The sequence below is a fragment of the Myxine glutinosa genome, chromosome 6 (assembly GCF_964187855.1).
Source record: "Myxine glutinosa chromosome 6, kmMyxGlut1.1, whole genome shotgun sequence".
Lineage (NCBI taxonomy): Eukaryota > Metazoa > Chordata > Myxini > Myxiniformes > Myxinidae > Myxine > Myxine glutinosa.
Genome location: NC_136266.1, coordinates 66,558,252 through 66,582,788, shown reverse-complemented (window position 1 = coordinate 66,582,788; position 24,537 = coordinate 66,558,252). Strand labels below are relative to the sequence as shown.

The window sequence follows — 24,537 nt, the reverse complement described above, 5'->3', positions numbered from 1 at the left end:
TTAGTAAACAATGAGCAAACACATGGTGCAGAGTATTTTAACCTTGGTCCACTGCACCACAAATAAACAAGGGGTCAAGATGAGAGTGCTAACAGGCCAACGCTTAGAAGTCTTTTTGATGTTACTTGCGGTTTTCTTTCTGTTGTCGGCATTACAAATGGTGAGCATATAATTTGTTTTCTACGCTTTTGCTTATATTCTTTGGCTGTTTAAGAAAGGGCAAAAATAAGTTCTGACCGAAGATCAATGATTAGCGCGGTCGAAGGAATTGCTTCAGCCATAGATACAACAGGCCTATAGGCCTAATCACCAGATCGAGGATCATTAGAGTGATGGAGCTTACCTTTCAGAATCCAAAGGAAATCGAAAAGGGCTCAAGTCTGGATTATCCCTTTTTGCTTTAAGAACAATTAAGAGCTGAATGCCATAGGTCGTCCCTCACTGACTGTTAAATTTTGTGGAATACAATGACTCCATGTTTTTGCTCTTGAGTAAACTCTGCTGCCATTGCGCCTCTCATTTTGGTGAGTTATGTGCCCTTGCTGAGAGTGCGACAGACTTGGTGCAAGCACAGTGTAAGACAAAGGGCCATTTGGAAATCTAGACCGAGACCTCTGGTCAATCTCTTTCTTGGGGTTTTTGGCCCATCGACACAAGTATGCGCACAAAAACAAGTGGGAATGTGTGAACCCTGCCCAAAAAAAAATATCTCCGAGGCTTCCTCCTTCCAACAAGGCAATTACACACCCATCGCCTTCGTTATCACACTTGTGTACACCCCCTCCACCAACCCTTTCCCTCATCCGTACAACCTTCCATTACAACCGCATCGAGTTGCTCAACACAAGCATGTTCAACAAGCAGATGCATTAGATTAAAACCACAAGGGTGAAATGCGAAACTGCTCCCTCTATTGTAGCACTCAACAAATGGTCATGGATACCCCGAATGCTGACTGCACCGCCCAATGTAGCCCATACCTTGGTTTATATCCTGAAATGTGAAGCAAAAACAGCAAATATATAACACAGCTAACAAAGTAGTGTCTCACCACTGAGATGATGAAATAACTGGTCAGTGGTGAATTATATGGAATTAACTTTATACACACACACACACACAAACACACACACACACACACACACACACACACACACACACACACACACACACACACACACACACACACACACACACACACACACACACACGTATACGTGTGTATGAGTGCAAATCGCTGTTATTGACTGCTATCTCCCTCCACATGTGGGTGGGTCCCAGGAGATGGAACGGAGATCAACCTGATCGCGCGGGTGTGTTTGTGCTTATAATATATGTGCATATAGTATGTAGAATATGTAACATATAATCACGATTCATGTGCAAATACAATCATAATTGTGTGTGTATATCTATATATATATACATATATACAGTCACGTGAAAAAGTAATTACACCCCATGTAAAGTTTTGACTTTTTCAACATATTTCAACATACAGCTATTTGATCTTCATTTCAACAATATTGATCGACAAAGGTGATATAATATAACAAATATCATGAAACATTTACATTTTGTAGTCCATTGTATAATTTAAATAAACATAAATGCAAATTTTGCATGTGGAAAAAGTAAGTGCACCCTTGGCTCTAATAGGTGGTATTGCCCCCTTTGGCAGAAACAACCTCAAGTAGGCGTTTCTTATAACTGTCTACCAGTCTCTGAGATCGACTGGGAGAAATTTTTGCCCACTCCTCCATGCAGAATTCTTTCAGCTGTGCGATGTTTGAGGGGTTTCTTGCATGCACAGCTCGTTTCAAATCCCCCCACAACATCTCGATGGGATTTAGATCCGGGATTTGACTTGGCCATTCCAGAACCCTCCATTTCTTTCTTTTCAACCATTCCTTGGTGGATTTACTGGTATGTTTAGAGTCATTGTCATGTTGCAAGGTCCACCTTTGGTTGAGGTTCAACTTTCCGACAGATGGCCTCACATTATCCTCAAGCACCCTCTGGTACAATGAAGAATTCATAGTGGATTCTATGATGGTGAGTTGCCCAGGCCCTGATGCAGCAAAGCTGCCCCAAACCATAATATTTCCACCACCATGCATTACAGTTGGTATGAGGTTCTTGTGGTCAAATGCTGTCTTTTTGGTTTTCGCCAAACATGTCTTCTGGTACTGTGGCCAAATAGCTCTACCTTTGACTCATCTGTCCAGAGCACATTGTTCCAAAAGTGCTGGTCTTTGCCAAGGTGTTCATTGGCAAACTTTAGTCTTGCCCTGATGTTCTTTCTGGACAGCAAAGGTTTCCTCCTGGCACACCTCCCATGTAGATCAAATTTGTGCAGCTTCTTTCTAATGGTAGACTCGTGCACTTTGACATCAACAGTGGCAAGAGCTACCTGGAGGTCCCGTGATGACATTCTGGGGTTCTTAGAGACTTCTTTCAGCATCTTGCGGTCTGCTCTCGGGCTGAACTTGCAGGGGCGGCCTGGCCTGAAAAAGTTGGCAGTTGTTTGGAATCTTCTACACTTGTAGATGATCTTCCGGGCAGTCGAATGATTGATTTCAAATTGTTTGGAGATCTTCTTAAATTCCTTCCCAGATTCGTAGGCATCTATAACCTTCTTTCTGAAGGCCTCAGGGAGCTCTTTTGATCTCGGCATGGTGACGCCGCACACTTCAACAACAAAGAGCAAACCAAACTAAATGTCTGAGGTTTAAATAAGACAGGTTCCTCCAAGATCCTCTCGAACGATGTTCTAATCATTTGCACCTGAGCTGGTGCACCTGATTCTAATTTTAGGTATTTGAAGTAGTGATAAATGTAGGGGTTTACTTACTTTTTCCACATGCGAAATTTGCATTTATGTTTATTTAAATTATACAATGGACTACAAAATGTAAATGTTTCATGATGTTTGTTATATTATATCACCTTTATCTCTCAATATTGTTGGAATGAAGATCAAATAGCTGTATGTTGAAATGTGTTGAAAAAGTCAAAACTTTACATGGGGTGGGTGTACTTACATTTTCACGTGACTGTACATATATATATATATATATACAGTCATCCCTCGCTATATCGCGGTTCACTTTTCGCGGATTCGGTACATCGCGGTTTTTTCTCGCTAGTATATGTAAAATTATATCGCGGATTTTTCGCTATATCGCGGGATTTTGCGGTATAAATGTATTTTTATATACTATTATTTTAAATATTTTTGTGGTAAAATAAGCATTTTCTTGCCTAAAAAATTTAAAAACGTAAAGAAATAAGAAAAATACAGTATTTAAAACATATTACAAGAAATAAAATACTGTACATAGTGTACAGTAGAAGGGTAGACAAAGAGTCGTGCGTATGGAAAACGCCAGTACATTCATCATCGTCATCACCTTCATCGTCATCAGTACTGCACAGCTAATTCATCATCATCTTCATCACGCAAGTTGTAGTATTGAAGAGCCGGGGCTCTTGCTTGATACGGACGAAATGACGGGCAAGACACAAACTCGTCCGAGAAGATATTTATTCTCAAAACCAACTCGGGAACACTGAAAAGCCCATTTATCGGGCTGCATTATAAAGCACAACCAGAAACCGAAAGCCACGCCTCTCAAGCGTGGCGTGCTTCGGTGAATCGGTGGTCACGTGATCAACAGGTGTAGCTGATTATACCCGCAAAGCGCGGCACGCTTTAGCGGTCACGTGACCAGCCACTCTCGCGCCGGGAATCCCCGCCGGTGACGTCACCGGCTGGAGCAAGGAGATTCTGATGCTGGTCTTGCTTGGGGAACCCATGGGTAGCTACAGTATCTTCAATGGTGAGTACCCATTAGAATTTTATATGTTGTTAAAATTACGTATGTTTAAGAGTGTAAAAAGTGTTTAAGAGTATAGGAAGTGTTTATAAGAGTATGGGAAAGGTTAATAAGAGTGTGGGGAGTTCATAATGCTTTAAAATATATATATATAAAAAAAAAAAATATGGTCGCTACTTCGCGGATTTTCGTTTATCGCGGGGGGTTCTGGAACGTAACCCCCGCGATAAACGAGGGTTCACTGTATATATATATATATATATATATATATATATATATATATATATGAGGGTGGTGCTCAAAATATATTTTTTAAAATATTTACTGCGACCTGGCTTTATGTTGTTCCTTGTGTTCCAAAATGAAAAGACACCAAATATGAAAGCAATCTGATTTTATTTAGGGGTGCCACATCAGCCTTCAAACTAAAGGTGTCTACAAAACTTTTCTATCTATGGATCGAAAGCAAAACCAGAAGTTTGTTTTATGAAAATCCACCCTCCACTCACTTTCTTTGTATTCTAGCAAACACAAGTTACAATAGCTGCACAAATAGCACTATATTGCTATGAAAACTCAAATTCAATGATAACAATCCAAATGTTCAGTTCATAAAATGAAGAGACACCATATCACATAATATTAAAAAACCCAAATATAATGAGAAATGTAACTCCTATTTCTGGGCCTGTTTCATCACTGTTGCCTTCTTGGCATCGGGGTACATCTTCCTGTGAGCAGCAACAACTTGGAGCAGAGCTTGCTTTTGCTCTTCATCCTTTGTAAGGAGCTTATTGTAGTCTTGTATCAATGCGACACCCCTTTCTGCCCTGTCGTTCACCACGACTAAGCCACTGGCGGCTTTCTTTGCTTCCTGAAAGCTGGTTTCTTGCTCCCATGAACCAGGATCCTTATCCATCCAATCAGTTGGGGTCCCTAGGATGCTGAAGAAATGCTTGGTGTGTTTTGTTATGAGGCCAGCGATTGACAGGGCGGTTCCTCGTTTGATAGCTGGTCTCTTTGGAGAGGGGTTTTCACCGTCATTTTTCAATGCTTCAAGCATATTGATCTTGCTTTCTTTGTCAATTCTGGTGTCAAAGAATGCAAATGCCACTAGTACTGGGCTCATGTACCACGTGTGGCGGCCAAGTGCCTTCAAGGCTGCCTGAGCCATCTTCTGATTGATTTGTTCAAACTTTTCCAACTTCTTGAAGAGGTTAATGTCATTCAGGGGAGCCTCAATAGCTTGTGGAGCCCGAAACCAAGCCTGTACATACACAAGGCAGACAAAAATGTTGAAGGCTCGGAGTTCTCTCGCCTCTCGAAGTGTCAAGTGGAACTCTGACCGAAACATGAACACCTGTAGTGAATATAGTGCTTTTGCCATCCATCTGGCTCTGTGCATTGCTCATGGAGCCATGATCCGGATTCCACGAGGTGGGATTCCTCCCATGTAGATGACAGTCAGTTCTAGGAGTTCACGATAATCATCTCGTGGCTGCTGATCTTTCAAACACACAAGAACGTTTTTGCTTCCAACACAGTGTCTACAGATCCCATTGAAGCCTTCCTCTCTGAGAATTGATCGTGAAGAAACTTCCTGTCCTCGGGGTTGGTGATTATGGCCTCCGAATCTGCATGCCTAAGCTCAAACGTCTTCTCCAAGGAGGCCTTGAAGGATGCTTCCTTTTTCTCTTGGGTCGCACCACCCTGCTTTGCACCTTTTTGGAGGCTCCTCCATTCTTCATATAGCCTCTCCAAACGATGGATGCAGTGCTGCTTCGTCGTTGTAGGTAGGTGAGCTTTTTCCCAGAACTTCACAACCTCTTCAATGGTGAGGGTTGCACTCTCCCGGGCAGTGCGATTCTCCTTCTTCAGGTGATGGAAAAACAGGACAAGAGATTGATGCACAGTCGGGAGCTTGGCACCTTTGATGGCATCTCCAGAAGTGGACCCAATGAGATACACATTATCCTGAGCCCGAGTTTTCAATGAAACACTGGTACTAGCACATGCCATATCTGCAAAATAAGCAAGAATGTGGGTAAAATCCTGTTAATTCTTACTCCACAGGGTCACTCTCTACAAAAGAGCCACAGTCAATAAGTTAGGCCTACATATTACACACTAAAAAAGCGTACCCCTGACCCCAGGAACCTGTACAAAACATGCATGAAAATTGCCCAGATAGTGATCATAGGAAGTCTCAAAACTGTATGTATAATATATTGTATATATATAATGTATAATGTGTATTTATGTATATTTATTATTTAATGTATATTTACTATATATTTATTTTTAATATTATATTTAATGTATATATATAATTATGTATTTATTTTGTGTATATACAGCCCAAAAAATGAAGTCCTATTTTTGCATGGGGGAAAATTCATCACTGATGTGGCACCCCAAAATATTATTGGATTCCATTCAACTTTGGTGTGGTTTCCTTTGACACCAAAAGGAACAAAAATAGACCATGTCCCGGAGACAATCTGCATTTTGCTTTTTTGAAGCCCACCCTAATATATATATATATATATATATATATATATATATATATATATATATATATATATATATATATATACAGACTTGGCATTTAATATGGCATATTTTTTTTGGTGGGGGTGAACTTACTTTTCAAGTTGACTTAGAACCAAAAGTTCATTGGAATTATATTGAAATTATTCTAGATTTTGTTAATGTGACCTTTAAAAGAAACAAAAACCACATTTGGTTGCAAAAACCACATTTCGAACAAAAACCACATTTCGAAGCAAATAAATTGATCCTTGAAAGTGATGTAAACTGATATCGAACTCAATTCACGGACAGTACTGTGTTAAACTTCTGTACGTTTTCCAGAAGTATTTCTTTATTTTGCACATTAGCCAAAAATGTTTTTAACAAAAACAAAAGTTAAATTACGACTGGGATTACGGACAGTAAAATTACAGTTCAGTGCGTCGTGCAACCCCCACGAGCATTCAGGAGAGCACGTACACGTTGAGGCATGCTGTTCACGAGATTTGCCAAGGTTTGGACAGGAATCTCTTGCCATGCAGTTACAATAGCCTGCTGCAATTCACGCACAGAGGTAGGCTGCTGGTCCAAGTTGTCGATTTGACGCGTTAATTCTGCCCACAAGTTCTCTATCGGATTCATATCCGGGGTCATGGCAGGCCACTCCATATGCTCTACACCACGGTCAGCAAGAAAGTGTTGGATCATGCGAGCACAATGAGGCCGTGCATTGTCATCTTGGAAGACAAAGTTTCCTCGAAAGGCTGCACGAGCAAATGGAAGCAATTCCAGAATGGCCCTGTACTTTAACTGGTTCAGGTTTCCATTCAGAACAACCAGGTCAGTTTTGCCCCCTGCATGAAAAGCAGCCCAAACGGTCACCCCACCACCTCCAGCTTGGACTCTTGGCACTATACAATCTTCGTTGTAGGCTTCATGCACTTGTTTGCGCACTCAGACATGGCCATCTTGATGATAGACCAGAAATCAAGACTCGTCCAGGAAGATAACGTGATTCCAGTGTCCTGGCTGCCATTGACGGTGCTCTCTGGCCCACTGCAATCGGCACTGGTGGTGTTGTCTTGTCAGGCGTGGCTTTCTCAGGGGACGCCTGGCACGATAGCCTGCTTGAACCAGTCGTTGGTTGACTAGCCTTCTGGATACAGGCACATTTGTCAGTTGCTGCCACTCAGCCCTAAGCTGGTTAGCTGACTTGGTACGGCCATTGCGGACTAACCGGTGCAGCTGGCGATCATCCCTCCTTGTGGTTCTGCGGGGACGTCCTGGCCTCGATATGGGAGTAGGGACACCCCTCTGAGCATTTCGTTTCAGGATCCTTGACACCTGACCTTGAGTGATGCCATACTGCCGAGCAATAGCACGCTGTTTCATGCCGGAATTTCGTAAAGCCACCACTCCATGACAAACAGCATTGTCGAGTTGACGGACCATCTCCAGAGGAAGCGGCATTAACTTTTGTAGACGTGCAGCAGTTGTTTTCCACTAATACAGAACGCAACAACCCTTATATACCTGATTGTGAAGCCAATCGTCAAATGTACCTGTCCGTACATTTTGTCACGCCACCTGTGATATAATCCTGTTATTGACTTCTTGCTGCGACAGACAATCAGTGACATGGTTCTTTTAACAAAGAAATCACCGAAGCATAAAAGAAACTCACCAGATTGATATACTGAGTTCAGAAAGGAAACCCAAGTCAAGAAAAAAAAAATATTCCATATTAAATGCCAAGTCTGCATATATATATACACAAAGAATTAAGTTAAGCACCCCTACACAACGAATTAAGGTAAGCACCCCCTAATATATATTCTTTGTGTATATGTATACATTGGCATATATTCTAAGGTATGTGAGATCAAATAATGAGTGGTATGACATTAGCAATTATCCATTGATGAAATGCAGATGAGTGCACTCGTAGGGTTGAGTTGGGTTGAGTAGTGATCCGATCACGTGGGTCCTACACACGTTATTGACGCAAAGATCGCTAGAGGTCTTCTCAGAACAATGACTGTACGTTAGAAAACATAAACGTCATCCACACTGTCCGTGATGGACCTATAGCTCCATACTTAAATTGAGGTGAAAATATGCCTAAAATTCCCAAAAAATTTCACCTTAAATTATTCAGAATAAAATATTGAAAACGGCATGATTGTTATGTTTTTATGTGACCATAATATCACTTCTCCAGAAAATATAGCAATATCATGGGTATATTACACTGTTTTGACGACAACAAACTTGTAATGTGCGAGGTTGTAAAAAAACGGGGGGGGTGCTTAACTTAATTCTTTGTGTATATATATATATATATATATATATATATATATATATATATATATATATATATATATATATATATATATATATATATACATATATATATATATATACACACACACACACACACACACACACACACACACACATATACATATGGGCTACTGGGCCGGTATCCGAGAGGTTGTCAAATCAAATCCAATTTGGATTCTCAGTTCAAATACAGCTGAAGGCAGCAGTATTATGCCTTTAGATTCAATTAGTTACGAGAAACCTCACCTTCCAAGCTGACCTGACTCCACCCCATTGATTTACACCTATTGGCTGGACAGCTGGCCTGAGTCCACCTTAATTAAAAGCATGCGTCACCATTCCATAAAGCAGCACAGATCAGCCGGCCTTAGGCCTGGGTGTCAGTCCATGGTCCAGTGTAATTGAAATGATCCCAAGAATAACCACAATGTATTGCACATGCTCACTAGTGAGGTACCCATACTACTCATGCGTGGGTGGCCAAAATCAAACAGACAATGCGGAAACGGTGAATGCTCAACCATGAACCAATAAATTCCACATTCCTGTGCCACCTTCAGTAGAACGTCAGGCATGGACAGCCGGTTCGTGAATAACTTGAGGGGGAGGGGGGGGGGGGCGACTGCCAAACTATGAAGCAATAAATTCCACATTCCTGTGCCATCTTCAGTCAAACATCAGGCATTGAAAACCAGTTTGTGAATGACTTGGACAAAATAATGTACCCAGTCTGAATGGGGCAAATCTGCAAATGGAGAATCCGCGAATGTCACGGGTGGAATTAAACACTCACATCGTTTCTTCATTCATTTAAACTTAATATCTCTATATTTTCATTCCAAACAGCAAAATTCCAATCACAAATTAATTCAGTAGTAATAATGTGACTAACTATAATGTAAAACTATGATGTTATCAAACCAACAAATATTCAGAATCTGTTCACTTCTGGATTCGGGAGAAGCTCCGCAATGATTGTATTTCAAAATCATAATTTTATTGAGGAATTTATGAAATATCCCACCTACCTTACGAAATCCGCTGGGACCCCAAAACTTTTCAAAGAAGGTTTAGCGGGGCTATCCCCAAAACTGAGCAGTTCCAGGACGGACAGACGGATACTCCTGTTTTATAATACTAGGGCATGCCCGTACTATATATAAGCTAGGACGTGCCCGTACGTGGGTACCCGTTCCTTGCCAAAAAAAAAAAAAAAAAAAAAATTTGTGTAGGGGTGTGTGTGTGTAAACATCCTAGGGCGTGCCCGTACGTGGGTGCAAAAAATCATGCGTGCAAACAACAACAACAAAAAAAAACTTTGAAACCACGTGGCAGTAACGACCACAGAACCCCCCCCCCCTCTATTTACATGAATGGTTTGGTCCATTCGCAACGACCACAGAACCCCCCCTCTATTTACATGCAATGGTTTGGTCCATTCGCAACGCCAAAGCGAACGGCGAACGGCTAAATCGCCATAGCTCGGTAAGTACTTGTCCGATTAATTTCAAACCTTGAAAAGGCACATCCTCGGGTCCCCAGCAATATACCTGGCAAGTTTCAAGTATATCGGACCGGTAGTTGTCGAGAAATCGTTGTCGCATACATACACACACACATACACACAGAGATTACTGGAATTATAGATAGATATATAAGCTGCAAGCATGTTTTTGCTTCATGCATGTGCATCAGGTTATTAGCCCCCATTGGACCGAGTGCAAAACGTGTGCTTATGGATTGGATCTCATCCGTCCATATGTCCGTGTGAGTGACCACAACCATATATCGGAGATTTATGGACCAATTTTGTTCACACTTGGCACAAACACAATACATTATGGTATACATATGCACATCATTTTGTTTAGCGATGTGATACAAGATGGATGACTAGCGGCCATTTTAGTTGTAAAAGACCCGATGTTGAACACATCCTCAAACATTTATGGGACATTCATTTACCGATGGTGTTCAAACTTGGCAAACAGATAATGAATGATGACTTGCATATGCATGTCATTCTCTTTCGAGATCAGATCCAAGATGACTGACAGGCGACCATTTTGTTACTTAACCCTGTCCCTAACCATTTCGCGACATGCATGGACCGATTAATTTCACACTTGGCACAAAGACAATACATGAGAGTGAAGGAGCTGGGGCTCCCACGTCGATCGAAGAATGGACGCGACAAAAAGCTGGAATTCATCTGAGTTGCTTTATTGAAATCAAACACTCAGGCACTCTGAAAACCCGTTTATCGGTCAGCAATATATATCTATTAACCCAGGGGGTTTGCCCAGGCCCGGCGCCAGGGGGCGTGGCCCAGCGTCCTGGCTGCGGCCTGGCAAGTTGAGGGCGAGCCTGCCCGGGCATGCCCGGGCATGCCCGGGCGTCCCGACCGAGGCCTGGCAAGTTGAGCGCGGGCCTGCCCGGGCGTCCCGGACGAGCCCGGCATGGTGATCGCTCCGCGTCCTTGATAGGTGCAAGGCGATTGTGAACACCCAGCGGCAGCCGCTACACACGTCCCCCCAGAATCGACTTGCACCGGCAGGGTCAATTTGAGGGGGGTCCTGATGACCCGGCCGAAGCGACCCCTGGCGGGTCGTGGGAGGGGGTCCGGTGAGGTGGTGGGCGGTCGAGTGGGGGGCACCGTGGATGGGGGGCGGCCTCGCCGCGGCGGAAGGGCCACCCGTGGTGGGTGGTCGACGTCCACGTGCGCCGGCTTGAGGCGGTCCACTGCAATCCGGTCTGACCTGCCGCCGATGTCGATGACGAACGACTTGTCGTCCCGTCGCAGCACCCGGAAGGGCCCGTCGTACGGCGGCTGGAGTGGCCACCGATGTGCGTCGTGACGCACAAAAACATACTCCGCTGTGCGGAGTGCTGGGGGGACGTAGGACTGGGGTCACCGTGGTGGGATGTTGGCACGGGGGCAAACCGTCGGGCGGCCTCCTGGAGGTCCGAGCGCTGGTGAGCTGCGGACCAGGGACTGGTAGCGTCGGGCACGAATTCGCCCGGGACGCGTAGCACCTGGCCATAGACAAGCTCGGCGGTGGATGCCTGGAGGTCCTCCTTGGGGGCCGTGCGAAGGCCCAAAAGGACCCACGGCAGCCGGTCGGCCCAACCGCCGTCTTGAAGGCCGGCCATGAGCGCGGCCTTCATGGAGCGGTGGAATCGCTCGCACAACCCGTTTGCTTGGGGGTGGTAGGCCGTAGTACGGTGGAGCTTGACCCCCAGGTTGCGGGCGACCGCGCCCCACAGCTCGGAGGTGAACTGTGGTCCGCGGTCTGACGAGATGTCCGCCGGTGTGCCGAAGCGGGCGACCCAGGTGGCGATGAAAGCCTGCGCCACGTCGGCGGTGGTGGTGGAGACGAGGGGAACGGCCTCCGGCCACCTGGTGGTCCTGTCCACCATGGTGAGCAGGTGTGTGAACCCCCGTGACGGGGGGAGGGGGCCCACCAGATCCACGTTGACGTGGTCGAAACGTCGTTCGGGCACGGTGAAAGGTGCCAGCGGGGCCTGGGTGTGTCGGTGGACCTTGGCCCGTTGGCAGGCCGTGCAGGTGCTGGTCCAATCGCGGACGTCCCGACGAAGGCCGTGCCAGACGAAACGCGCCGACACCAGCTTCTGGGAAGCTTTCCGGCCCGGGTGGGAAAGGCCGTGGAGAGAGGCGAAGATGCGGCGTTGCCAGGTGACGGGCACGATGGGGCGAGGCTGGCCTTGGGAGACGTCGCAGAGCAGGACAGTGTCCGCGCAGGGGATGTCGGCCAGGCGGAGGCCCGTGTCCGCCGCCCGGAGGGCTTGCACCGTGGTGTCGGTGGTTTGGTCCGCCGCCATAAGCGCAAAATCCACGCCCAGGTGGACCGCGTTCGCGCTGGCCCGGGAAAGACAGTCGGCCACGGCGTTGTTTTTGCCGGCGACGTGCCGGATGTCCGTGGTAAACTCCGACACGGCGGAGAGGTGGCGCTGTTGGCGGGCCGACCATGGCTCCGTGACCTTGGCCATGGCGTAAACCAACGGCTTGTGGTCGACGAACGCCGTGAAAGGTCGGCCCTCCAGGAGGTGGCGGAAATGGCGGACGGCCAGGTGTAGACCGAGGAGCTCCCGGTCAAACGTGCTGTATTTGAGCTCGTTCGGCCGGAGCTGCCGGCTGAAAAAAGCGAGTGGCTGCCAAACCCCGTTCACCCATTGCTCATGTACGGCGCCCACCGCGTAGTCGGAGGCATCCGTGGTGAGGGCGATGGGAGCGTTGAGCACCGGGTGAGCGAGCAGTGTTGCGTCGGCGAGGGCCCGCTTTCAGCGTTGGAAGGCCGCATCCATTGCTGCGGACCAGGCGATGTCGTGCTTGGCCGGCTTGCCCCGGAGGGCTTCGTAGCGGGGCCGCATGAGTTGAGCAGCGCGGGGCAGGAAGCGGTGATAAAAATTCACCATTCCCAGGAATTCCTGCAGGGCCTTTATGGTGCGGGGACGCGGGAACGTGGTGATGGCCTCGACCTTGGTTGGCAGCGGCACGGCCCCGTTCTTGGTGATGTGGTGGCCCAAAAAATCAACGGCCATCGTGCCGAAGTGGCATTTGGCCGGGTTGACGATGAGGCCGTGCTCGCTGAGGCGCCCGAACAGTGTTCGGAGGTGGAGGAGGTGCTCGGCCCGTGACGTGCTGGCGACGAGGATGTCGTCCAGGTAAACGAAAAGGAACGGCAGGTCACGCAGCACGCCGTCCATCAAGCGCTGGAACGCCTGAGCCGCGTTCTTGAGACCAAACGGCATCCGCAAGAATTCGAATAAGCCGAACGGCGTGATGACTGCCGTTTTAGGGACGTCGGCCGCCCTGACAGGTACCTGGTGATATCCCCGTATGAGATCAATTTTCGAAAAAATGACCCGTCCCGCCAGACGGGCGGAGAAGTCTTGGATATGCGGGATCGGGTACCTGTCGGGGGTGGTAGCGTCATTGAGACAGCGGTAGTCGCCACACGGGCGCCATCCACCCCCCGGCTTTGGCACGATGTGCAGTGGCGAGGCCCACGCGCTATCGGAGCGCCGCACGATGCCGAGGTGCTCCAACGCGTCGAATTCGGCCTTCGCTATGGCGAGCTTGGCTGGGTCGAGGCGGCGGGCCCTGGCGTAGACCGGCGGGCCCGTGGTTGGTATGTGGTGCTCGATCCCATGCCGTACTGCGACGGCCGAAAACGTCGGCCGCGTGAGGGCCGGGAACTCCGTGAGCAGGCGAGCAAACTCGTTCGCCGCCGGGACGGTGCATGCCAGCTCGGTCGGCGCGGAGCTGCTCAATGTGCATACCAGGGAGCTGAAGGTTTCAGCGTTGATTAAACGACGCCGTTGGACGTCCACCAGCAGTCCGTGTGCGCAGAGGAAGTCGGCGCCTAGCAGAGCCATGGGCACGTTGGCGGTTACAAACGTCCAAGCAAAGCGTTGGCCGCCGAAGCAGAGGGTGACGTTGCGCGGGCCGAAGGTGCGGATAGTCGATCCGTTGGCCGCAACCAAGGAGGGGCCGCAAACCGCGGATTGCCTGTCCTGGTCAGAGGCGGGTATGACGCTCAGTTGGGCGCCGGTGTCGCACAGGAAGCGCCGTCCGGACGCTTTATCCGTGATGAACAGTAAGTTGCCCGTGTGGCCGGCGCTCATGGCTGGTAATGAACGCCGGCCCGGCCGTTTCCCGGCCTGCCGAAGGTGCACGGGGGTCGGCATGTCCGGGCCTTTTGTCCGAACCTGGCATGATAGTAACACCACGCTTGGTCGGGTGGAGGCCTCGGTCGTCGTGCTGGAGGTGGTCGGCACGGTAGAGCGGCCGCCAATTGCGTTGGCAGTTCAGCCGTCGACCGTGCCGGGTGCTCGGGCGCCATGGTTGTTGCGTCGGACGGCGGTGGGTCCCATGTCGCCGCTGCGATGCGCCGTCCTGCAGCGGAGATCTTGTCGGCTTCTCTGGCAAGGGCCCGGGGATCTGTGATCGTCGTGCTTGCCAGGGCGAGGCGTACCGGGTTAGGCAGCTGACGGAGGAACAGCTCCCGGAACAGGAATGCCGGAGAGTGCTCGCCGAGCAGTGAAAGCATGTAGTCCATTCGCTCGGAAGGGCGCGTGTCGCCGAGCTCAGGCAGTTCGAGCAGGCGCCGTGCGCGTGCCGCCGATGGGAGGGCGAAAGCATCGAGGAGAAGCTTCTTAATCGCGCCGTATTTGTCAGCGGCTGGCGGGCTTTTGAGGAGGCTCAGGGCGCGGGCCGCGGTAGCCGACCCGAGCGCAGCTACCACATGGTGGAAGCGGGTGTCGTCGGCCGTGATGCCTCGCAGGGCGAACAGGGACTCCGCCTGTGCGAACCAAACCGCCGCGTGAGCCTCCCAGAAGGTAGGCAGTTTAAGGGCGACTGCCGTGTCCATGTCGATAGGTCACCAATGAAGGAGCTGGGGCTCCCACGTCGATCGGAAGAATGGACGCGACAAAAAGCTGGAATTCATCTGAGTTGCTTTATTGAAATCAAACACTCAGGCACTCTGAAAACCCGTTTATCGGTCAGCAATATATATCTATTAACCCAGGGGGTTTGCCCAGGCCCGGCGCCAGGGGGCGTGGCCCAGCGTCCTGGCTGCGGCCTGGCAAGTTGAGGGCGAGCCTGCCCGGGCATGCCCGGGCGTCCCGACCGAGGCCTGGCAAGTTGAGCGCGGGCCTGCCCGGGCGTCCCGGACGAGCCCGGCATGGTGATCGCTCCGCGTCCTTGATAGGTGCAAGGCGATTGTGAACACCCAGCGGCAGCCGCTACAAGAGTATACATATGCAGAATATTTTGTTTTGTAATCCAACCAATGATGGCAGACTGACGGCCTTTAACTCCTCACAGCATAATTACTAAAACCACAGAGGTGATGACATTTTAAGTCTTTTTGTTCTTGTTTTTATTATTTTCATTACAGAGTGCGGCACTATACACCGCCCAAATAAAGGGATGTGTTTATTGGTGCAAATTTTTCAAGACTTTCCCCTTACCCTTTAACATATTGAACTGAAACTTGGAAGGGGACATGTATTGCAAAGCAATTCTCCCTCTTATGTATTATTATTGTAAATGCTGCTTTCCATGATGCAGATTCGAAAAATCCAGGAGGATTCTATTGTGGAATGGAAGCTAAAGATAGCAAACGAATATGAGCGGAAAAACAAGTGTCCCGCAACCCAGGTGAAGATACTCTGTAGAAATTGCCACATTGTCATGTGCAAGGGCAACGATCTCCGCCTAGTCGATGGCATGCATCGGGTCTGCGTGAGAAAGAATTTCAGGTAATCCACACAACTGGGGAAATTGTTCTGTGCTTGCGTGTTCTACCATCATTTATTTGAGACTTTGCCATTAAAGAAGAAACTTGGGCACAGGATTAAGATGGTATAGATGCTGTTGTCAGATGCACCAAACTTTAAGAAGGTATCTGTAAGCAGAGATCACATTGGCCATGTTAAGTCAAAAGTGTGAACATGCTTCCTTCCCAGGGCCTTAAGGGAAGTGTGTGTGTGTGTGTGTGTGTGTGTGTGTGTGTGTGTGTGTGTGTGTGTGTGTGTGTGTGTGTGTGTGTGTGTGTTTTTTGTGTGTTTTGCTGTTAAGTGATGTATGTTGTAAGCGTGAGTGGTTGGTTGGCTGTGTTGGTGGTTTTTGTGTATGTAGGCTATGTGTTTTTTGTGTGTGAGTGTTTATGTTTTTGTGTGTGTTTTGCTGTTGAGTGGTGTCGGTTATAAGGGTGTGTGGTTCTTTGGGTGCTCCACCATGTATTTTCGGTGCTGTGGATTCTGGGAGTGGAAGCTGTTGTTTTGTTGTTGTAGTTTGTGTTCTCGCTGACTCGGGCTGGGTGTGCATACGCATACAAGTGTAGTTGATGCATATGGAGGCATATATGCCCCAACTGACCCACACCCACCTTGATCGTATCGAGGTTGAAGGGCCGAAACGGGATGATGCTGAGGACTTCGACTAAAGACACGGTTAGTGAGGCACACTTGTATGTCATATATGTATACAGTCACGTGAAAAAGTAAGTACACCCCATGTAAAGTTTTGACCTTTTCAACATATTTCAACATACAGCTATTTGATCTTCATTTCAACAATATTGATAGATAAAGGTGATATAATATAACAAATATCATGAAACATTTACATTTTGTAGTCCATTGTATAATTTAAATAAACATAAATGCAAATTTCGCATGTGGAAAAAGTAAGTACACCCTTGGCTCTTATAGGTGGTATTGCCCCCTTTGGCAGAAACAACCTCAAGTAGGCGTTTCTTATAACTGTCTACCAGTCTCTGACATCGACTGGGAGAAATTTTTTCCCACTCCTCCATGCAGAATTCTTTCAGCTGTGCGATGTTTGAGTGGTTTCTTGCATGCACAGCTCGTTTCAAATCCCCCCACAACATCTCAATGGGATTTAGATCCGGTCTTTGACTTGGCCATTCCAGAACCCTCCATTTCTTTCTTTTCAGCCATTCCTTGGTGGATTTACTGGTATTTTTAGGGTCATTGTCATGTTGCAAGGTCCACCTTCAGTTGAGCTTCAACTTTCCGACAGATGGCCTCACATTATCCTCAAGCACCCTCTGGTACAATGAAGAATTCATAGTGGATTATATGATGGTGAGCTGTCCAGGCCCTGATGCAGCAAAGCTGCCCCAAACCATAATATTTCCACCACCATGCTTTGCAGTTGGTATCAGGTTCTTGTGGTCAAATGCCGTCTTTGGTTTTCGCCAAACATGTCTTGTGGTACTGTGGCCAAATAGCTCTACCTTTGACTCATCTGTCCAGAGCACATTGTTCCAGAAGTGCTGGTCTTTGCCTCAGTGTTCATTGGCAAACTTTAGTCTTGCCCTGATGTTCTTTCTGGACAGCAAAGTTTACCTCCTGGCACACCTTCCACGTAGATCAAATTTGTGCAGCCTCGTTCAAATGGTAGACTCGTGCACTTTGACATCAACAGTGGCAAGAGCCACTTGTAGGTCCCGTGATGACATTCTGGGGTTCTTAGAGTCTTCTTTCAGCATCTTGCGGTCTGCTCTCGGGCTGAACTTGCTGGGGCGGCCTGGCCTGAACAAGTTGGCAGTTGTTTGGAATCTTCTCCACTTGTAGATGATCTTCCGGACAGTCGAATGATTGATTTCCAATTGTTTGGAGATCTTTATAAATCCCTTCCCAGACTCGTATGCATCTATAACCTTCTTTCTGAAGGCCTCAGAGAGCTCTTTTGATCTAGGCATGGCGACGCGGCACACTTCAACAACAAAGAGCAAACCAAACGAAATGTCTGAGGTTTAAATAAGACAGGTTCCTCCAAGAGCCTCTCGAACGATGTTCTAATCATTTGCACCTGAGCTGGTGCACCTGATTCTAATTTTAGGTATTTGAAGTAGTGATAAATGTAGGGGTGTACTTACTTTTTCCACATGCGAAATTTGCATTTATGTTTATTTAAATTATACAATGGACTACAAAATGTAAATGTTTCCTGATATTTGTTATATTATATCACCTTTATCTATCAATATTGTTGAAATGAAGATCAAATAGCTGCATGTTGAAATATGTTGAAAAAGTCAAAACTTTACATGGGGTGTACTTACTTTTTCACGTGACTGTATGTGTATACACACACACATATATATATACAGTACATATAATCGGAAGAAATTAAATAAGTAGTGGACGTAGCTTCAAGACGATCAATCTTTAATTTTCAGACAAGCTTTCGGCCAATACAGGCCTTCTTCTCAGTGTACAAGAACAGCAGGCACGCATATAAGCCATTGGTATGATGTTAATATATGAATAAAATATATACAAAAAGAAAAGATATCATTAACGCTTACTCACCTCCCTCAATTTAATTTTAAACGAACGTGAGCTTACGTTACATTTGGTACTGTACACGCGCACATATATAAACACATACAAGCACATATTCATATACTGTTTATATTAATATAAATATACTACCTACCTTTGTTAACGACATGTATACAGGTAAAAAGGATGTTAATGAAAAAAAGGGAATGTGTGATTTCATCAAAGGGAATGATGAAAAAAAGAAAGAAGTGCTCAGTTACGGTGAATGAGTTGGATGAGTTGAACATCCGTTAATCGTCAAAATTTATGCCATGAGGGAACTTTGTCTGAAGTTTGTGTATCCAAAAAGACTCGCTCACGTCTCAGAATTGTGGTGTGTGGTCGATTTGTAATTGATTCGACGGCAGAGATTTGAATATCGTCTGTAGAGTGATCCGGTTGATTAAAATGTATCGTGTGAGGTTGAGATTTGCCCTGATTGGTGTGAAAGTTGCTGATCTCTGACCATGTGTTATTAAAGTGTGTGTTGAGTGTGTTTAGAGTTTTTCCAACATATTGTTTGGTACACCCTTGACAAATGATTAAGTATATGACCCATGTAGATTTGCAGCTCATATAGGAGGTGATGGGGATTTTTTTGTCCAGTCCAGTGCTAGAACTACAAAATTTGTTTCCTTCTCGTAAATGCTTGTGAATAATACATGTTTGCCGTGCATTCATAGAAGCCAGGGATCCTAGTTTCTTTGTTGTGGGGCTGTGGGTGCTTTGCTTTTACCAAGATGTCCCTGAGTGTCCGACCACGTCGAAATGATGTCAGCGGAGGTTGAGGAAAGGTGGTGCCGAGTATTTCTGATTGATGGAGGAGAGGAAGGGCCTTATTCAGAATACTTGGCAATTGGGATGAGGTAGGAGTAGGAGGTGGTTACTAGTGGGACACGGTTAGTTGCAGGTTTGGGTTTGTAAGTCAGAAGGTCTGCTCTCGGTATGCGTTTTGCTCGGGTTATTGCTTCTTTCACAGAGTGAGGGTCATAGTTTCTTGCAATGAAGTGTGTTTCTAATTGGCAGAGAGAAGTTTCTTCTGCCATTTTTGTTGAGCAAATGCGTCTTACTCTGAGTGCTTGACTGTATGGTATGCCTGCAATTGTATGTTTAGGATGAGATGAAGAAGGGAGAAGGTAAGAGTGAGTGTCTGTTGGTTTGGTGTATAGTTCTGTTTCAAGTCTGTTATTTTGAAGTGTGAGTGATGTGTCTAGAAAGTGAACTTCGGACTGTGAGCTACCGAATGTAAACTTGATGGTCGGATGAATCAAATTTAATTCATTTTGAGACTGTGTGAGACTACGGGGGGGGGGGGGGGGGGGGGAGGGGGTTTGACCAGATGAACTGGATGCCATCAATATAACGTACCCAGGATTTTTCCAAGATGCCATGATGAGGTTGTGCATTGATCTTGGCCTCTATCATTCCCATAAAAATGTTGGCGAACAATGGTGCAACAGGGTACCTTGAGCGGTATCTTGAGTTTGAATGTAATGTCGTCCGTTGAATTGGAAATTGGTCAATTTGAGCGTCAGTTCCAATAGGCGCATAAGGTCTTGGGTAGGTGGTATCGGGACTTGTCGTGTACCTACTTGGTATCCCAATACCACCTACCCAAGACCTTATGCGCCTATTGGAACTGACGCTCAAATTGACCAATTACCAATGCAACGGATGACATTACATTCAGACTCAGGGTACCGCTATGGGCACCCCTGTTGCACCATCGTACGCCAACATCTTCATGGGAATGATCGAGGCTAAAATATTTTCATGCGGCCGAAAAAATCCATGAAAACACGAAGCACAGTGCTGCGAATGTGGAAGCAGGTCATGCTAACGGCTCGTGGAAGATTTTTTTTTTTGCGTATGTCCAGCTGCTCTGTGTATGGCTGGTGGAATGATATGTTTTAGAACTGTTATACTCGCAGCTCATGGAAGGGTTTTTTTTTCTTGCACCCACGTAAAACCGCAAATACGCAGGGAGGTCATATTTTATTAACAGAATACATGGGGTCCGCGAATGTTGGGACCGCGAATGTATGTGTGTATACGTGTGTGCGTGTAAATTGCTGTTGGCGGCTGCTATCTCCACACATGGGTGGGTTTCAGAAGGTGGTATGGAGCTCTCCCAGATCTCAAAAGTATCCACCTTCGTGTGTGTGCATATATGTGTGCATATTTGTGTACAAGTTTCTGTTGTTGGCTGCTGTCTCCGAATGAGTGGGTTTCAGGAAATGCAACGGAGACCTGCCAGATCTCCAAGTATCCACCCGCATATGTGTGCGTGTGTGTGTGTGTGTGTGTGTGTGTGTGTGTGTGTGTGTGTGTGTGTGTGTGTGTTGGATTGACTGTTTTGATACAGGTAAGGTCATGGACGCACGGCCGACGTTGTAGACCCACTGTTTGGAGAGGTTTTGGATTTGGATCCAGGCAGTTGAAGAATATATAAACTACGTACAAGTTAATAAGGTTCTCACGTCATTAAACAACTATGTGGAGTTCTGCGATTAGGATAAAATTAACTATTGAGTGTTGTCGAATTATAAATCATTCACAACATCTTTTAAATGTTAATATAACTCTTTAGGAATGGCCGTTACTGTTTAATATATGATTCGATTTGTGAGTTACAGTCATGTGAAAAACGTGTGTGTGTGTTGCTTTCTCTCCTGCACAAAGTGACATTTACATTGCGAACGACACCCCAGATGAGCCAATGAAATTTGCAAAATGGGAACTTGGGAGCGGCATCTTTTGCAAAAAATGCAAACAGGTAAGAAATTCATTTCAACTCGGAAATGTCTAATGACAATTTTTGAAACGTAACAACAATTTTTCCAGGCATAAACTTTGGGCTAATTTTGTGTCGTTTTCACTTCTTTTTTGATTGTACACAGCACAATGCTGTGGGGTAGCATCGTTGGCTGTGCTGCTGATGCAATCAATGCCCTCTGCTGGTTAGCGCAGGAATTTCGAATTTGTTCAGGGTTTCCGGCAATAGCTCGCCTACTCTTTGCGAAGGGTTCTTTAACATCCACCAATGAATACCGGCCTGTTTAACGTCCATCCGAAGGATGGCACACACATTGGTGAATCACTCTAAATCTGTGTAACAACTGGATGACAGTTTATAGCTTGGTCAGGATTCTAACCTAGGCTAGACAGCTTAGAGGCGAGTGTGCGTACCTGTTGGCCACCCTGTCAGCCCGCCGTTTTCACGACACAAGACTGTCTGGGTTGACTGTGCAGACCGATTAAATTTACTCTAAGAGCCGGGGTGAGTCAGTCAACCCAGGCAACCTGATGCAGTGCAAATGATCTTTTCGTTTTGGAAAGTGGGGGAGGATGTGTGCATTGAATGTTTAAATTAAACAAGAAAAAAGATATCCATGATCATTATTGGTGTTTAAAATGCCAGAAAGGACGAACATTCAATGACTACTTTCTCATTGTCATATTACTTTGCGAATGATGTCACATTGGCTTGACCATACCCTTCTTGCTTCGACAGTCTTGGGGTATGCAGATGATCTTCAAAGGCACCATGCTTCCATGCATCTCCATCAAATCTGTCATACTGCAGATGAATGACTCCTGTGAAAGCCGGAGAAGTTTGAAAAATTGGTCAAAAGTTCCATTCGCCGTGGAGCCGTTCGATTACGTGCAGTTCTGTAAGGAAATGGGCGATTTCACTTGATTCTGGTTTCACAGCGAAATCACCTGCAAGTTCGATGAGGGGAGGGGGTAGTCTTCTCTTTTGCTTTTTTGCAGATTTCATGCCGCGTTTGTGATGTTCAGTCAAAATATATCTTCTTGGTACTGATTTATTGGTCTTCCACTCAAAAACAAATGTTCTTTATAATCCATAGGTGCTCTGTCAGTCTTTCAAACTTCTTGCACTAATATTATGACACAAATGGATGCTTCCCATTAAACATAAGGAGTGTTTGTTGTAGATCTAAAAATGTTCTCAAGGTTTATCTATGCAAGTAAAATAAGTATTTTCTATGTTCTCTCCTTAATAGTCTCTCATCTGTTATCTATCATCCCTCTCTCTCCCCTTTTTGCCCGATTGAATGACCTTTGGGCACAACGAAGGGGGTGGCACCTCTGTTTGGAGAGGTTCTGGGATTGAAGGGTCAAAACCTATATGATGGACTGATGATCCAGGTGGTCGTTTGATTTAAAAAAAAACCCAACTACAACTGCAGTCATTGACAAAATTATTGGATGAGGGTCATTGTTTAACGCACCAAGGACGGGACGATTGTGTAACGGTCTAATGCTCCAGTTGCAGCATTTCTCCAAATCGAGCTCAGGATTTGCAATCAGCACGTGACCAGAATAGTTTAGGTTTTCAAAAGGACATCGTAGATCATGCAGTCAACACAATGCATGATAATAAAAACCTATTAATTTCCTGTTTTTCTTTTCAAACGACGTAATAACGGCAATATTATTATTAATGAGAGACAAACCCCAGGAGTTTTTCTTGTGTTTTTCTGGATCATGAAGCCTCATAACCGCTATTATCTCGCTAGTTTGGCAGTAAAATTAAAATACTTTGTTGGATTGCTTTTCTGGAGACCGTCCCGCAGAGCAGAAGCATAATTTAGCATTTTGCAAACAGTGGGCGAGTACCACGTGACAACTTCGGATATATTGTACAATGAGTTTGACGATTTTGAGAACACGTACGAAATTTGTACTTTACAGGCAATTTTACATGTTTAACCATGTGCACGTCATATATATATATATATATATATATATATATATATAGTGTTGCGGATATGAGGACTGTATATTTTTTTGATTGTGTGAATTATTATTATTGTTTATTCTGCGCCCCCTGCCTCCGGAGCTGTGTAAAGGTGAAAGGGCATCCCATAATTAGTCCACAAGCATACACGTCAGCCAAATAATAGAATACCCCTGTTTGATAGTTATCTCTTATTCTGTGTTTTAGGGTAAGGCTGTGTCTCCCATTAATTGAAGTACTCCATTGCACCAATGAAAGAGAATAGATCCCCTTTCATTCCCATCCCCAAAATCTCCATTTCCTTTCACATCCCCTTTCGTCATTGCCAAGCCTCGATTGCCAATTACATCCCCTCCAAAACCACCATTGAACATGTGCTCGGGTCGGGGAAGAGGGGCGTGCCCGCCCGTCGTCATCAAGGGCGGAGCCAGAGGGTCGCGTGACCAACCAGGGCCGAGGTGAGCACACCGATGGGCGTGTCCTGAAGGCCGGCGGCTTGATCGCCGGAGGCGCTATAAAGGCGCGCACGCAAGAAGCGGAGTGGGTGGTCAGTGGTTGCGTTGGTTGCGGTGAGGAGTCGGTGGTGAGGAGTGAGTGGACCAAGAAAGAGTTGAGGGTTTGGACCAGACGAGTCAGACAAGTCCTGGGAAAGCAGCGGAGGCCACAGCAGCAACAACACCCAACAGCCACTTGGGGCCTGGACGGCGGTTTTGAGCAAGGCCGTGAAGGAACGGCGGCTGCTAAACGCGCCGATCGTGCTGCAGGACCCCCTTGGACCTTCCTCTCCCTCCAGCCATCCACCTCCTGCCTTTCCACCCTTCTTGTGTACGTGAGTTTGTTTTGTTTGTTCTGTCCCTGGGTTAATTAAGTCTGTATAAGCTAGTATTTGCACTGTGTCACCTGCGTCTTATGTGTTGTAAATAAACGTGACTGCTTTCTTTTTGCTTGTGTGTACAATAAATCCAATTACTCTTCTGTCTGTCTTCTCGTTTTATTCCTTTTCCTCTTTGCATTTCGTCGTTTTAGAGTTTTCCAGATTGGGCAGCTGCGGTGCGATACGGCCAAAGTTCTGGGTGAATCGGGTGAGTCGGGGAACAACTGTTCGGTCGCGGAGCCTTCGCTCGGCAAAGTAACATTTAAACCGCGATCAGTAACAATTGGTGTCGGGAAGTG

At 46.3% G+C, this 24,537-nt stretch overlaps 1 protein-coding gene across 2 annotated transcripts in view; it reads left to right on the top strand.

The window, feature by feature from the left end:
• LOC137429918 (ATP-dependent RNA helicase DHX58) overlaps positions 1 to 24,275 on the top strand; it is a 146,794-nt gene extending 122,519 nt beyond the window's left edge. Inside the window, exons 11-13 of one of the 2 annotated variants that reach the window (XM_068120298.2) lie at positions 15,814 to 16,004; positions 21,282 to 21,375; positions 22,114 to 24,275. In XM_068120298.2, the coding sequence (XP_067976399.2) occupies positions 15,814 to 16,004; positions 21,282 to 21,375; positions 22,114 to 22,299 (471 nt within the window). In that variant the 3' untranslated portion in view covers positions 22,300 to 24,275. The remainder of the gene's footprint in view (positions 1 to 15,813; positions 16,005 to 21,281; positions 21,376 to 22,113) is intronic. The other variant, XM_068120296.2, reaches the window with a different exon arrangement.
• Positions 24,276 to 24,537: the final 262 nt, after the last annotated feature.